The following is a 16,456-nucleotide window of genomic DNA, read 5'->3' as shown; positions in this document are numbered from 1 at the left end:
TTTGCACCTGCAGCACCTAGAAGTGACTGGCACATAGTAGATGGTCGATCCAGGTTTGTCGAAGTTGACAGATCATCCCTTAGAGGTCTAGCCCTGACACAAGCCGGGCAGAATTGAGGGCTCGTTTCCTGAGTGGGCGGGCTCCAATCCCCCGGGGCAGAGGGAGCCGGCGTGCCCACGGTGGGGGAGACGCAGTGACTGAACGCAGACGGTAGGGGGCACCCGAGACCTAGGCGTCCGCTGAGCACCCGGCCGCCAGCGCGCCTCCTACCCCGGGTGTGTGCGGACTCCTCTGGATTTCTCCTGCCAATTCGGACTCCATCTTACAGTTCCTGCAAGACAAACAGGTCCTAGTTTTCATTCTTTGAGTTAGGAAAATGCGGACTCATACATGACCAGCACCAGGTGATGCTGGGTTATTATTCAGGTTTTTCAGTGTCTGAGGGGTGCTTTTGTGCATGCAGCTTGGATTTTAAATAGTCCATTTGCTTTAAACCCAACTGGTAAAATTCGTCATTCTGTTTATAAATTGGAAACTTCGGTATGAACATAAAGACATACTGTATTCGTCTCCCAGGGTTGCATCAATAAAACACTGGGTGACTTAAGAGAAACTTATTCTATCAAGTTCTGGAAGCCAGAAGTCCAAGACCAAGGTGTCCTCAGTGTTGGTTCCTTCCAAGGGCTCTGAGGAAGAATCTGTTCCGTGCCTCTCTCTGCTCTCTCTCCCAGCTTCTGGTGGTTTGTTAGCAATCTTCGGTGTTCTTTTGCTCGTGGAAGCCACACTCTGATCGTGGCCTCCATCACCACGTTCGTGGATCTCAAGTTCCTGGAAGAGTGCCTGGTGCAAGGTAGGTGGTCAGTTTGTTGAATTAATGTTAAATTCATTGTGTGTGTGTTAAGTTCATTCTGTTAGACCTTTTGATTCAGAAACATGCCCTTCCATTCTTTTTTTTAATGTTTATTATTTGAGAGAGAGACAGACAGAGCACGAGTGGGGGAGGGGCAGAGAGAGAGGGAGACACAGAATCCGAAGCAGGCTCCAGGCTCTGAGCTGTCAGCACAGAGCCAGACACAGGGCTTGAACTCACAGACTGTGAGGTCATGACCTGAGCTGAAGTCGGCTGCCCAACCGACTGAGCCACCCAGGTGCCCCATGCCCTTCCATTCTTGGCAACATTTCAGAGGAAGAATGTTTCCAAGGGAGATTTGATAATCTCCTCTTACCTTTTTCTGGAACATCACTCTTCAGAGGTCAAAACTTCGGGGTTGAATCTCTAACTTTCTTCTCTTTTCTTTGGTCCAGGCCTAGGTCTATTGTCTATTTCCTGAACAATTTCCTTGAACTGTCTTCCAACCTTCTTTTCATATTTTTTATTTTGACTTGGAGCCCTGGAGCACACAGACAAGGACAGAGCAAAACACTTTGAATGTTGAAGCTGAATTCTTGCCAATCAATTCTGGAAAAAAAAAGAAAGAAAGCAAGCAGGGGCGGGGTGGGGAGGCAGGAATAAAATGCTTCATTGTACAATATGTACTATGTCAAAACTGTTAGACAACACAAAGGAAAAATAGACAAACATAAGGATTTTTCAGATGTTGCTTCTAATTTGCTACAACAAATCAGTTGGTTCCAGAGACTTTTTAAAAATGTCCTTTCTTAAAGCATGTACATTAATTGCAAAGCTTTAAAAAAGGTCTCTTTTAGATGCAGGGGAGCTGTAGAAGCACAGGGGGTTGGAAGTTACAGATTTGGGTCTGAGCCCAGGATGGCCACTGGCGAGTGGGTGACTTTGGCAAAGGCCTCTCTGGGTCTCCACCAACAGACCACATGGGTTTCTACAACCTTATCAGGCTACCTGCTTAATTCCTCCCCATCAACGGTTAATTTGTCCTGGATGTTCAACAATCATTGAAAATCAGGCTCGCCCTTGTCAGAAAGGAAGGAGTAACAGCAGGTGACAGTGGATGATGCCTTTTGATTAGTCAACATTTACTGAGCATGTGGGCAAAAATCAAGCAGTATTGTATAGTGTCACAGACATCTGACTTCATCTGCACAACCGCCCTTTGGAGTGGGTACTTTTAACCCCATGCTACAGAAATGAGAAAACGGTGGTCCAGTGATTGGACTGGGGTTCCCTGGTGTGATTTTCCTCTCTATGACTTTAAGGGCTGAATTTTAATTCTTTCTGTTCTCCTCTTAGGAAACCTCTTCTTAAGCTTTATAAGATATCTGTTGTTCCAAATGCCTTCTTCTCAGAGATGTGCATAGACTCTCTGAGTCGGAAGTTTATCTATTTTTGTGTTCACATCACACATTACACCGTGACCTTATTTATGGTGCTTGGTTAGTTACCATTCTTCATGTTAATTTGAGTGGCCAATATTCTTGTGCTCTTTATTTCATATCCCTGTTAGCTTCATTTCCTCTGAGATATATTTATTATTTTCTAAAATGAATCTAATTTCTAATATTTTCAGGTGGATTTGCATCTGCCCACCTTACCAGTGTTAACACATTTGAAATTTCCGTCATCTCTAATTTTTCTAACTTCTGCCTATTTCCTGGTTGGAACACTTATTAAGATGCTCAGCAGAAGAACACATATCTTTTATTAAAAAAATTTTTAATTTTTAATGTTTATTTTTGAGAGAGAAAGAAAGAGAGAGAGAGAGAGAGAGAGACAGGGTGGGGGGGGGTGGCAGAGAGAGGGAGACACAGAATCCGAAGCAGGCTCCAGGCTCTGAGCTGTCAGCACAGAGCCTGATGTGGGGCTCAAACCCACAAACTGGGAGATCATGACCTGAGCCATAGTCGGACGCTTAACCGACTGAGCCCCCCAGGCGCCCCAGGACACATAACTTTTAAACACGGCCTCATGGCTGAATCTCTTGACATTGGAAAATAGGGAAAAGCTAATTCTGGGATACGGGCAGAACTGTGCAAGGAACAGTTTTATTTTTTATTTATTTATTTATTTATTTATTTATTTATTTATTTTTTCAACGTTTTTTATTTATTTTTGGGACAGAGAGAGACAGAGCATGAACGGGGGAGGGGCAGAGAGAGAGGGAGACACAGAATCGGAAACAGGCTCCAGGCTCCGAGCCATCAGCCCAGAGCCCGACGCGGGGCTCGAACTCACGGACCGCGAGATCGTGACCTGGCTGAAGTCGGACGCTTCACCGACTGCGCCACCCAGGCGCCCCTAGGAACAGTTTTAGAATGAACCAAAAAGCTCCAGTGGGTGTGTTAGGTAGTGTTCGAGCAGTTTCCAAGGTGGAGCTCAAAGGTACAGGGTGGTTCCATTTTGCAAGCATCCTTTGAGTATGTCATAGAGCCTGGCTGTTGTCTCTGTGCTGGACAGGTGAAGGGCTCGTGACCCATTGTTTCTTAGCGGTCAATTCTTCTCCTTGTCATTTAGGGCACGAGTGGTCCAGGGAAGCAGGTGACCAGGCCACACAGACATAAACCAAGAAGACTGACGCCCAGGCGTGGTGTTTGAGAATGTTTCAATAGGGAGACATGGGTCCACAGCAATTGCTTTTTTCGAAGTAGCGTTTCCTAGTCTGTTTAGAATTTTTAAAGAGCGAGGAATTATCTAGGCCAGTGGTTCTCAAACTATGGTCACTGGTGCAGCAGCAGCATCACCTGGGATCCTGTTAGAGATGCAAATTATTGAGCCCCACCCCAGAATTACAGGCGAGAAATTTTGGGAGTGGGGCGTGGCAACCTGGGTCCAACAAATCACAATCACCTGAAGGCAGGTGATTTTGGGTGCCGCTAAAGCTTAAGAACCACTGCTCTAGGCAAAACCTTTCACAAGTCCCCCTTCTGTAAACTTCCTGCTAAGGTACCCCATTTGTATCCTTTGATCTTTCATTCTGGAGGCCCTTTCCCTCCTCTCCCGGGCGTTCACACACCAGGTGCAGGCCGCATACCAGGGTGGTGGGCTGGACCAGCTGGTGAGGGTTGAAGTCCAGCCGCCCCTGCTTGCCTGGGTAAGCACACTGGTCTTTACAGTGTCACTACCCAGAGCCACTTGTCCATGATGAAAATGAGCAGAAGATCCCACAGCCATGGCAATCAGAAACAATAGGGCTGGGGCTCACCTGCCAAAATGCATTCACCTGTTCATCTATTTAACAGGAACTCAGTGACTATCCAGTAACATCCTTTGCCTGCAAGGAAGATAAAAGGTGGGCGGCCCAAGGAGCTTAGAATCTAAGGGGCAGAAGAAGCATATGAAAAGAGGGGCGCCTGGGCGGCTCAGCTGGTTAAGTGTCTGCCTTTGGCTCAGGTCATGATCTCCCAGGCTGTGGGTTCAAGCCCTTGGTCGGGTTCTGTGCTGACAGCTCAAAGTCTGGAGCCTGCTTCGGATTCTGTGCCTCCCTCTCTCTGCCCCTCCCCTGCTTGCACGTTCTCTCTCTGAAAAAAAAACATTAAAAAGAAAAAAAAGAAGCATATGAAAGAGACAGAAAGATAAATGTGACAAAGTCCCAAGATAAAGGGAAAGGCCACAAGGAGACAGGGAGAGATCAAATCCCAGTGGTCTACAGGAATTAGATGTGGGTTTTCAGAGCTAACAAAGATAGCACCATTAACAGCAGCACCAGCAATAAGCACCCTTTGTGGTTTTTTCAATTTATTTTGAGATAAAATTCACATATCATTCTTTTTTTAAAGTGTATTTATTTGAGAGAGACAGAGAGAGCATGAGCAGGGGAGGGGCAGACACAGAGAATCCCAAGCAGAATCGAGAATCCCCTCGACAGCACAGAGCCCAAGGTGAGGCTCAGCCCCACAAACCGTGAGATCACAAGCTGACCTGAGATCAAGAGTCCGATGCTCAACTGACCGAAGCATCCAGGTGCCCCCACCTATCATTCTTAACCATTTAATATGTACAATTCAGTAACTATTACAAAGTTGTGCAACCATCACCACAATCGAATTCCAGAACATTGTCATCACGACAGAAAGAGACCCTGTCTCCATGAGCAGTCCTTCTCCTCTCCCTCCCCCAGCCCTTGGGCAACCACTAATCTACTTTCTGTCTCTACGGGATTTGCCTATTCTGGACATTTCCGATAAATGGAATCATACAATACACACGTGGCTTTTAGTGTGTGGCTTCTCTCACTTAGCATCATGTGGCTGCTTAATGGGAGCAGGGCTTCCTTCTGGGGTGATGAGGCTATTTCCGAACTAGATAGAGGTGATGGTTGCACAACACCGTGAATGTACTAAATGTCACACTTTAAAGTGGTTAATTCGATGTCATGTGAACTTGACTCAGCTTTTTAAAAAGAAGTTAAAGATTTCAGAGTAGATGCCCTTGACTCCAAAGCTCCACTTTAGGAATTTCTACACATGGACATATAGGAAATTATGTATTTACAGGGCTGATCACTGCAGCAGTGTGTGAAAGATGGGACTAATAATAATATATTAATGTAAATTATAATTTTGTTAATTAAATATATGTCAAGTATATTTAAGACGTTATTTGAGGAAGAAGAAATAACTTTCTAAACCAAAATGAATTCAGGCCCAAAGACGTGAAAGGAAGATAGGATGGGCAAAGGTGTGGGCCTGAAGATTTCAGGTGGGGGGAGATTGTGTATGGGGTGAGAAATGTGGATTTATCTTATAAATGACAGGCACCTTATATAGAGACTCGGTCAGCCTAGGGCTGGAAGGAGGCTGGAACCGGCAAAAGGTAAGGTGGGCAGAAAAAGGAGGAGGGGTGTGCAGGAAACTGAGGTGTCTTGCGGGATGGGGAGGAAGAGAATATTGAGGGTAGAGTGCACCCGGGCAGGTGGTTTGCCCCCTGCTGAGGTGGGATCCAGAGGGCAGGGGACAGGTGAAAGTGGCCTAGGCCAACAGTGGAAGCATTCGGGGCTCATGTGCAGTGGCTTAGAGAGGAGAAAGCTGCCAGCCAATGGAGAAGAGATTATGTCCTCAGGGGAGGACAGCAGAAAAGGATTGGGAACCATAAAGAAGTTAAAAATTGCACGTTGTTATGTTTTGATCTTTTCCTGAGTGGCTTTTTTTTTTCCATTGTAACTTTTTTTTAACGTTTATTTATTCTTTTTTTTTTTTTTTAATTTTTTTTTTCAACGTTTTTTATTTATTTTTGGGACAGAGAGAGACAGAGCATGAACGGGGGAGGGGCAGAGAGAGAGGGAGACACAGAATCGGAAACAGGCTCCAGGCTCCGAGCCATCAGCCCAGAGCCTGACGCGGGGCTCGAACTCACGGACCGCGAGATCGTGACCTGGCTGAAGTCGGACGCTTAACCGACTGCGCCACCCAGGCGCCCCACGTTTATTTATTCTTGAGAGACAGAGAGAGAGCACAAGTTGGGGAGGGGCAGAGAGACAGGGGGACACAGAATCCGAAGCAGGCTCCAGGCTCTGAGCTGTCAGCACAGAGCCCAATGCAGGGCTTGAACGCACAAACTGTGAGATCATGACCTCAGCCAAAGTCGGAGGCTTAACCGACTGAGCCACCCAGGCGCCCCATAACAGTTTTTATTAAATGTCGTATATAAGATTACTTTGTTCCTGTCTTTTTGATTGTTTCTTCCTTATATTTGCCCCTTTCCTTTCCAACTTGGTGAGACGTGGCTTTGCATTCAAGGGTATTTTTGGGTCTTTGTCCAGTTTCAGTCTAGTGATGACCACCTCGCTGGGTGGATGCCCACGTGGACAGTCGTGCCATTTGCCTTCTCTCGCTGTACTCGTTCAGTGTAGATGACATGAATTTCTTCCTGTAAGCCTGGACGACTTTGCCAATTTGCTGACCTTTGTCGTGTCCTCACCCAGTACTTCTGTCTCAGCTCTTTGGAAAGAGGGGAAGACATAAATTTCCTGCGAATGTGGGAAGGTGCACTGAGATGCCGGGTATGGTTCTTGCTCCGGTCAGAAGTCACAAACGGGGGCGCCTGGGTGGCGCAGTCGGTTAAGCGTCCGACTTCAGCCAGGTCACGATCTCGCGGTCCGTGAGTTCGAGCCCCGCGTCGGGCTCTGGGCTGACGGCTCGGAGCCTGGAGCCTGTTTCCGATTCTGTGTCTCCCTCTCTCTCTGCCCCTCCCCCGTTCATGCTCTGTCTCTCTCTGTCCCAAAAATAAATAAAAAACGTTGAAAAAAAAAAAAAAAGAAGTCACAAACGGATTGAACTTCATTTTGGTTGCAGTCGGCAGGCCAAAGCTCGCCTGCTGCGGTTCCAGCAATGGTAGCAAAGGGGAAGAGACGAATGGCTTCTTAATCTTTGTAGACATCCTGTGTCCATGCAAGTGTGTGTGTGGGGAGGGGAGGGAATTCAGGTATAGATCTTTCTGTGTTTGGCACAGTATTTTTGGAGAATTATTTCACATCAGTCCACAATTAAATTATCGATGCCTTATGACCTATCAACCCCAACAGAAACAGTCATATGTGTGCTCAAAGATACACACAAGGGTATTTTCTGAAGTATTGTTCGTAATAGTAAAAATAAGAAACATAAATAGGGAAATGGTTAAAAAATGAGAGTATATCCATACTGTGGAATATTATGCATCAGTTAAAAAAGCACAGGGGAGCTCTCCATGTCCTAATATTAAAAGATGACTACGGTTTATTAAGTGGGGGAAATAAAAGCAAATTATAGAAGGATACCCATGATTTTCAATTGTGGGGAAAGTCTGTTCAAATTCATGCACAGAAATTCCCAAAAGATGCCACTCAACTGTTGTCAGTGGTTAATTCTGGGGAGGATGGGGAGTGAGAAGGATGTAAATGCTTCGAAGGGATTATTTCAAATTTTACTTGATATATTTCTGTATTTTGATCCCCCCCCCCAAAGGACACGTTTTACTTCTTTAATTTCAAAAAGTAATTGGAGAAAATAGGAATACCTGACCTAAGGGAGTAGTTGTGGGGATGAAAAAAGCAAATACATGACAATGAGCTTCATAAACCGCTACACCGGTACATACAGTTGTTATTTTTAGCGCACTGTGAGTTTCCGGAGGGCTAGTCACCTTTTGGTTATCAAGTCACCCTATTTGCACAGAGTTTATTCACATATTCATTCCTTCAACTTTACACTGCAATATAAGTGTCAGGAAGTCAGGGACCCTGTCCACACTGCCCTCCTTTATAGTCCCAAAGCCTGCAACAGTACCCTGGGCTCAATAAACGCTTGCTGAATTAAAAAGAAAAACTTACAAATGAACCTCTGTGTTCCAGACTAGATAGGAGATGATCAAACGCAGGATGAGACGGCAAGGAACATTTATCAACTGACAGTTATTTAGCGCGTCCCCAGCCCAGTTCCAGCAATAGGTATCACATGGCTAAATTCTCAGGCAGGCTGGGAATTGCGATCCCGGAAGGTCGCCTACACTCAGAGGCGGAGAATTGCTTACCAAAAGCGGCGAGGGAGGTTGCTTAGCAACCAGACTAAGGAGGCGGGCCGCACTGCGCACGCGTACACTTTGGACCGACAGATGCGGAGATGGTGTTTTGCGCACGCGCGGGAGGCGGCCTCGGGGCGTCCGGGGCCTGATGGTTGCTAGGGTGACAGCGATACAACATGGCGGCCGGATCCTAACGCTCTCTGTCGAGGAGCCAGCGCGGAGGTCCTGGTTCGGGACCCTGCCTCACAGGAGTGGAAGCCAGGGGGCCTCCCTTTCTGCCCCTTTCTTCTCCGCCCAGTGTCGGCAAGGGCTTGTCGTCGGCTTCCGCATCCAGGATGAAGAGTGAGCGGGGCCGGGGAGGGGCGGGGACGCGAGGACGAACGGCGGGGGTCGGGGGGTTGGGAGGGTACGAAGGGGCAGGGTCTGGTCACCAGGGTGGTGGGTCCACTCGGCAGGCCAGGAAGGCGCAGCGTGTGGGGACCCCGAACCTCCCTGGGCTGTCAGAAGCCGGCGCCCCCGGGGGTTCGAGGCGGACTTGGGGGCGGTGGGGTCTTAGAGCGACCCCCCCCGCCCAGCCCCAGACCTCCCAGGCATATTTTGGTGTGGAGGTTATGTAACAAGTTTTGAAGGTTTTGTTGTTGCACGCTGGACTGAAACTGGGATTCTTGAACATTCGGCAGTAAGGTAGTGAGCGGTTACTGTGTGGCTTTCTGCCCTTTAATGACATCGGTTTAGGGAAAAATGAGAGGAAAGATGGGCTACTTTATTTTTTGGGTCAAACAGTATTGTTTTTATTGGAACTATTTTTATAGGGATTTTGAAACAACCTTTTGGTGAAAGTGTTACTGGGAAGTTGGGAAATGAAGTGGTCGTCCTAGAAAATGTAACGGTAAAATTTTTACTTATGCTTGGATTTGTGGATTATGAGTAACTGAACTGCAACCAACCTGGATGGGCTTTTTTTTTTTTTTTTTTTTTTTTTTTACACATTACTGTACAGATGTGTATTTCTGCTAGAGGTATGGAAAAATTCGGACCTCCTTTGCTGTGAAAAGATTTAATTACGTATACTTGCAATGTGAAATTTGCATTGTACCCTAAGTGTCCATTGGTAATTGATTATGGCATAAATTGTGAAACAAAGATATTTAAAATAATTTACCCCATTCATACTTTACAAGACATTCTTATTTTCTTTTGGGCTATTGTTTACAAGTTTTTCTTTTTCATTAATGCGCCCAAAGCTGTAGTTAGAACACAAGGCCTACAAAAGGCTTTATTTGCATTTTTACTTATAGTGTGGACTCATATACACATATTTTTTGTCCTTTTTCCTTCCCAACTATTTACTGTCAGAATTTTGAATATGTATGAAAGTTGCAAGAAGAATTCATTGACTGTTTATAAATCTTTCACCTAAATGCACCATTTTGCCTTTTGTGTGCCTGTTTACTTGCACACTCTAAATTATGTACAGTGTTTATTTCGCTGAGCGTTTTGAGTTAGTGCACATCAGTCCTTTTCACCACTAATAATTCAGCAGGTATCTACTAAGAACAGTGACATTTTACATAATCACAGTACAAACAACATCTTGATATATATAGTACTCTTATCCAATATGCAGCCTATATTTCAAATTTTCCCAGTTATCCCAATAACATCCATTATAGGTGTTTTTATTTTTTCTGGCATCCAGTCAAAAAGCACAAATCGTATTTTGTTGCCATATCTCTTTGGCCTCCTTTAAACTGGCAGACTGTTCTGCCTTCTGTGTTTTTCATGACATTTTTTTTTTTAAGAATTCAGGCCATGGATTTTGCAGAATGGCCTTCAATTTGGATTTATCTGATTGTTTCCTCATGATTAGCTTTCGCTTAAATATTTTGGTCAAAAATACGTCAGAGGTGAGGTTGTGTCTCCGTCAGCGTGTCTCCAGTTTTGTTGAAGTTAGGTGTGATCTTTTGATCATTCCGTTTATTCACTTTTGCCTCTTAGACCTTTCCTGCTCCTGTGCTAGAGGCTACCACTCTTACAGTTTCACTTATGTCTATGTCTGTTTATATAAATGTGTATCTGTATATGTGATGTAATCTGTGTCAGCCTATGTAAATGTGTCCATCCCCCCCTTTTACTTATTTTTAATAAGAATTTATTTTTTTCAAAGTTATTTATTTTGAGAGAGAAAGAGAGCACGCACACAAGTGGGAAAGGGGGACAGATGATCCAAAGCGGGCTCTGTGCTGACAGCAGAGAGCCTGATGCGGGGCTCAAACTCACGAAGCAAACTGTGATCTCATGACCTGAGCCGGGGTCAGACACTTAACCAACTGAGACACCCAGGTGCACCAAGATTTTATTTTTAAGTAGTCTCTATACCCAACGTGGGGCTTGAACTTACAACCCTGAGTCACAGGCCCTACTGACTGAGCCAGCCAGGTGCCCCTATCCCCCCTTTTAAACGTTAATGCTGGCATTATATACTGTATACTTTAACAATAAATGACACATGTTATACATAAAACATTTTATTTATTTATTTATTTTTTAAAGTTTATTTATTTTTGAGAGAGAGAGCGAGCACCGGCAGAGAAAGAGAAGGAAGGAGAGAATCCCAAGCAAGCTTCGCACCGTCAGTGCAGAGCCCGACACAGGGCTTGAACTCACAAACTGTGAGATCATGACCTGGGCTGAAATCAGGAGTTTGATGCTTAACTGACTGAGCCACGCAGGCGCCCCTCATATAAACATTTTATGTATGTAAATACTTGCATTTTTTAAATGTCCTTTAAACCTTTGGGTGTTTGTTTTTTGTCTTTTTTTTTTTTTTTTTTTAGTGTAGTGGGTTTTTAGTGTAGGTAGTTATTTGATATGTTCTTTTAAATGGCCATGTTGGTAGTGTTCAATTAGTTGGTTTAGTGTTACATCTTTATTCTTCTACTTTAAAATCCAGTCTGAGTACTGGTGAAACCTATTGTCACGTGGGTGTACATCCTGATCAATTCAATGCTTGACAAATATTTAACGATGGAGAAAAAATATTCCAGAACAGGAAGTCACAGAGACAGAGTCATGGAAGTAGAATGAATAGGAAAAGTGAGTAATGGTGAAATTGGACTCCTAGCCTGGGGTCAGAGTGGCGCCAGGAACGCTAGGTCATCATGTTGGTCTTCATTTTACGGTTTTCTACGTGCATTTTCGACCTCGTTTTCTAGGCAAGGCCCACGTGTTTAGGGATGTATTATTGAGCCTTCTGTGAAGGTGGCCTTCTTATTGTTTTGCATCATGTGCAGTTGTAGGGAGCAGGGAGTAACACAGCAAAGTTGTTATGAGCATGGGCTTTAGAGCCAGGCAGACATGGTGGTCTCCCGCAGGTTACTGACCTTTCTTTCTTCATTATTCTGGTTATTGGTTGCTTCCTGACAAATCACCCCAACTTGCTGGCTGGCGATACCAACAAACTCATCTCTCGTGGTCCTGTGGGTGGCCTGGGCTCAGCTAGGCAGGCCTCACGTGGATCCTCTCCTGCAGTCACAGCTGGATTGTGACTGGGGCTGGAGTCCTCTCCGAAGTTTGCCACTCACGTGTCTGGCGGCTGACGCTGGCTGTCCCCTGGGACCTTCGCGTGGCCTGTCAGCTGGAACGCTACTGCCTCCACGTGCCTTGACCTTCCTCGCGGGGTGGCACTTGGGTTCTGAGGATCAGCGTCCCAAGGGTGCGAGGTGGGAGCAGCATGACCTTCTCTGACCTAGCCTCGGGAATGTCATAGCGTCCCCTCCGCATCCCCCAGAGTTGAGCGTAGAGAACGTAGATCGCACCTCTTGATGGAGGAGTGGCATAGGTACGTACTAAGACGAGCTTGTGGCATGCGCTGTCTAGAAGCTCCCACCTTTCGAAAATAAAATCCTCCACACTTAGATGGATAGATTGATTGATGTAGAAGACTTTCATTTTTTTTTTTTTTAATTTTTTTTTTAACGTTTATTTATTTTTGGGACAGAGAGAGACCGAGCATGAACGGGGGAGGGGCAGAGAGAGAGGGAGACACAGAATCCGAAGCAGGCTCCAGGCTCCGAGCCGTCAGCCCAGAGCCCGACGCGGGGCTCGAACTCACGGGCCGTGAGATCGTGACCTGAGCTGAAGTCGGACGCTCGACCGACTGAGCCACCCAGGCGCCCCTAGAAGACTTTCATTTTAATCTCTACACCCCACGTGGGGCTTGAGTTCACGACCCGGAGATCAAGAGTCGTGCACTCCACCCACTGAGCCAACCAGGCGCTCCTCCACACTCCGTCTAGCCTGGTTAGTATAAACCTGTTTGTGCCTGTTTAGCATAAGAATACCTATTTTATAGGGTCGTTTCAAAGATTAAATGAGATCGGCTGTGTAAAGCTCACAGCACAGTGTCTGGTAAGTGATAATTATAAGTGAGTTCTTATTTGCTCTCCCGGTGGATGAAAGCAGGGGTGTAGAAGGGGAAAGAATGACAGATCCTTACTTGGAAGAAATTTACTGTTATCTAACCTAGTGCAAGTGCCCATTTTTTTTTTTACTGTCTGAACGTTTCAATGGATTATTCAAAACATACCTATAAAAGGAGAAAACACCCTATGTGTTGAAGGCAGTCACCATTTTCCTATTATATCACAGAGAATTTTTTAAATTATCTGTTGTTATTGCAGGCGCGTCAGCTTCGTGTCCCTCATAAATGTATTTTTATAGAACCAAAGTCGCAGGAAACCTCAAATACTCTTGTGTCACTCTCCCTTCCTAGTGCGCCTCTCACCTTCTGTTTTTATAAATAGATGCATCAACTAGCCACTTTTTATTTATTTTTTCTCTTTAAATTAAAACAAAATTAAGTAAAAGTAATACTGGCTTTGTGATACACCGAAACAGTGAAAGGTTTGAAGTTAGTCTTGGGACCCTCCTCTGCTTGACAGAGTCAGTCCTGGTTAACATTGCCCCAGATGTACTTCCATAAATCTTGGCATATTGTGTGTGTGTGTGTGTGTGTGTGTGTGTACATATACAGATACATAGGTGTACATACATAGATGTATGTATCTGTATATGTATGTGTGAATATGTGTGTGTCTCTTAAACAGATGCCTCACACTATATGGTATTGTAGGAAATATGTCTCAGTGTAGCTTTCTAGGATGATTCTTCAATGAGGATGTTTGAACATAGTTTGTTTTGTTTTGTTTGTAATTCTTCATGTTTACCAGTGGCATACATTCCTAGCAGTCGGCTTACTGGGTTAAAGGCTGCAATTTGAGTGAAAAATGTTTATGGGTTTATGAATAATTTTATGTCCTTTTGTGTTTTCGTGATGTTCGGTAATTCAGGTCACAGTTTTCTTTACTACACCAAGTGATTAATTGGGTACAGCCCTCTTCCTTGATTCCTGACCTTGTTTTAGTAATTTGGTTTGAGTTACTTAATCTGTCAAAGAGAGTGGAAATTAGAAGCTGAATCCCCTTCCTTCCAACTCTAGTTGAGAGTTGTGCTCCGTAATTAACCTTCCCCAATTCTTTTCATCCCTCCACTGGCGACGCCCCATAGCTGATGCCTATCACCTGCCTTGATTAAGATCTTTAGAAGCAGTGCTTAAAATACAAATGTTTGGATTTGAGCATGATAAGTGTCCCTTTTCACAAAAAGTGAATTTGACCTCCATTTTCATGCGTTAGATAGGCTTACATTCCACTTAAACAAACAAGACTTGGTTTAATAAAAATGAATAGAATCTTAATGCCAACAGCCTCATCTACCTTCCTCTTTCTACCCTTTCAGGCAGCTATATCAGGTAATTCCTCTTTGTCCTTGAGGCTGGGTGGTTTTGGGGGTTTTTTGGTGACTGTTTATTTTGTCTATTCCCCTTAATGTGGGGCAGGATTTTTTGTTTTTTTGTTTTTTTTTCCTAGCACAGCCCGGTGTTGGACTTTGTGTATTCTTAACGTCCCTCATCTAAATTAAAGGCCTGTGAAAATATGCCAGATCCTGCTGGAGAGAATAGGAAGATACGTTTGCTAGGTTTTTGTTTTTGTTTTTTTCCATAAAGGTGTTTCTCTTTTTTCTCTCCTCTGCGTTTCATTCTTGATTTACACCCAGCCCTTCTATTGAAGGGGTCGTGGGGGAAATAAGTGACCTTTTATCATCCATCATGGCCATCTCCGGAGCCTGGATTCTGCTTATCACCTGCTCGTCGTGATGGGCTGGAGCCGGCTTGGGATGTTGGCACACGTTCCGAGTTTGTGCTTAAGCCACGTTCAAGCAAACAGTTGACCTGTTTTGTTTTGTTCTGTTTTGTTTTAAGTAAGTCTATTTAACCTGTCTGTGATGAAATACAAACTGGAATTTATTGTGTAAAGCTTCCCTTCCCTTCTCAAATGGAATACCTCAGGCCACAGCCCGACTTTAAAGTAACTGGTTTTCCTCCCTCCCGGAAGCTTCCCGTCTGCCTCCCTTTAAACTGCTATTGTAGTCTCAAGACAGTTCATTTTGAGCTCGAGTTTCTTTCGGCGGTTAGCCGAGTTCCCTGATTTCTGAAAGTTCTTGAGAATGCCCATGCCCGTCCACGCTTAAAGAAATATATAGTCACTGTGAACATTGAAAAATATAGAAAAGAATAATGAGGAGAATTAAAGTCATCACTGATCCCACCCAGACACAGGTGCTTTAAAATATTTTACATATTTATTTATTTTTTTAACGTTTTATTTATTTTTGAGACAGGGAGAGACAGAGCATGAACAGGGGAGGGTCAGAGAGAGAGACACACAGAATCTGAAAGAGGCTCCAGGCTCTGAGCTGTCAGCACAGAGCCCGACGCGGGGCTCGAACTCACGGACCGCGAGATCATGACCTGAGCCGAAGTCGGACGCTTAACCGACCGAGCCACCCAGGCGCCCCTATTTTACATATTTATATCCATTCTTTTTCTTGCATGTATGTGTATTTGCATGATGGTTACCATCCTTTTTTCACTTAACATTAAATTATGCCTGAACATTTCCCTATATCATTAAATGTTATTTGAAAGCATCATTTTTTTAAATGTTTATTTTTGAGAGAGAGAGCATGAGCGGGGGAGGGGCAGAGAGAGAGAGGGAGACAGAATCAGAAGCAGGCTCCAGGCTCTGAGGGATCAGCACAGAGCCAGACGCAGGGCTCGAACTCATGACCTGAGAGATCATCACCTGAGCCAGAGTCAAATGCTTAGCTAACTGAGCCACCCAGGCAACCCAAAAGCATCATTTCAGCTTGTGGCTGAAAGTATTATTAGATCATTCCTTGATATTAGATATCTAAGTTTTTAGCATTCTTACTGGTGTGGCACCATGAAGAACATCTCTGTCTATAAGTTTTGTGTCTCTGTTGGTACCTTGGGGCAGAATCTGGAAGTGGAATTGCTGAGCCACAGGATATGGGCTCTTTTCTTTCTAATATCTTTTTCCTACTTAAACAAGTAATTTGTGTTTACTGCAGGATATTCACACATACAGAATGATTCCTCGGAAAGTGAGAGTCTGTCACACACCCTTTGCCCAGGAAGCCCGTCATCTCTGGGCAAGGTAGCAGATGTTCTCGGCGGTCTTGCTGTTCGCATTCCCTTCCCCGTTAGTTGTGCCGTCACATGGCCACTGCCCCACCGCAGCCTTGTCCCCAGTGTGGAATACACATGCTGCGGACCTCTGCCAGTTTGACAGATGGAACAGTCTCTTATTTAAAAAGGGGGGGCGGGCTCCTGGGGAGTTCAGTCGGTTGGACGTCCGACTCTTGATTTCGGCTCAGGTCATGATCCCAGGGTGTGAGGTCGAGCCCTGCGTCGGGCTCTGCACTGCGCATGGAGCCTGCTTGAGATTCTCTTTCTCTCTCCCTCTGCCCCTCCCCTGCTTGCTTGCTTGCTTGCTTGCTCGCTCGCTCTCTCAAAAAAAAAAAAAAAAAAAAAAAAGGCAGCTCTTTTTGTTTTCCTCTAAGTGTCAATAGTTTTCCCTACTGGCTACTTTTATCCTTTTTTTTTTTTTAATTAAAAAAAA

The 16,456-nt window shown here is 44.8% G+C and overlaps 1 protein-coding gene and 1 pseudogene across 5 annotated transcripts in view; one reads left to right on the top strand and one right to left on the bottom strand.

Moving 5' to 3' along the window:
- Positions 1 to 6,338: 6,338 nt before the first annotated feature.
- Positions 6,339 to 8,589, bottom strand: LOC131518003 (large ribosomal subunit protein uL24-like; annotated as a pseudogene).
- MOK (MOK protein kinase) overlaps positions 8,512 to 16,456 on the top strand; it is a 71,140-nt gene continuing 63,195 nt past the window's right edge. For 4 of the 5 annotated variants that reach the window (XR_009264809.1, XR_009264808.1, XR_009264810.1 and 1 more), the window contains exon 1: positions 8,515 to 8,753. Coding sequence is in view for 2 of the 5 variants with exons in the window: in XM_058740315.1 (XP_058596298.1) it covers positions 8,747 to 8,753 (7 nt within the window). In the remaining 3 variants the exon portion in view is untranslated. Of the gene's footprint in view, positions 8,754 to 16,456 lie in introns of all 5 variants that reach the window. The other variant, XM_058740316.1, reaches the window with a different exon arrangement.

This window comes from Neofelis nebulosa, chromosome 7 (genome assembly GCF_028018385.1).
Source record: "Neofelis nebulosa isolate mNeoNeb1 chromosome 7, mNeoNeb1.pri, whole genome shotgun sequence".
In the NCBI taxonomy this organism is placed as follows: domain Eukaryota; kingdom Metazoa; phylum Chordata; class Mammalia; order Carnivora; family Felidae; genus Neofelis; species Neofelis nebulosa.
Note: the sequence above shows the minus strand (reverse complement) of the source record. Positions and strands in the feature narration are given on the sequence as shown.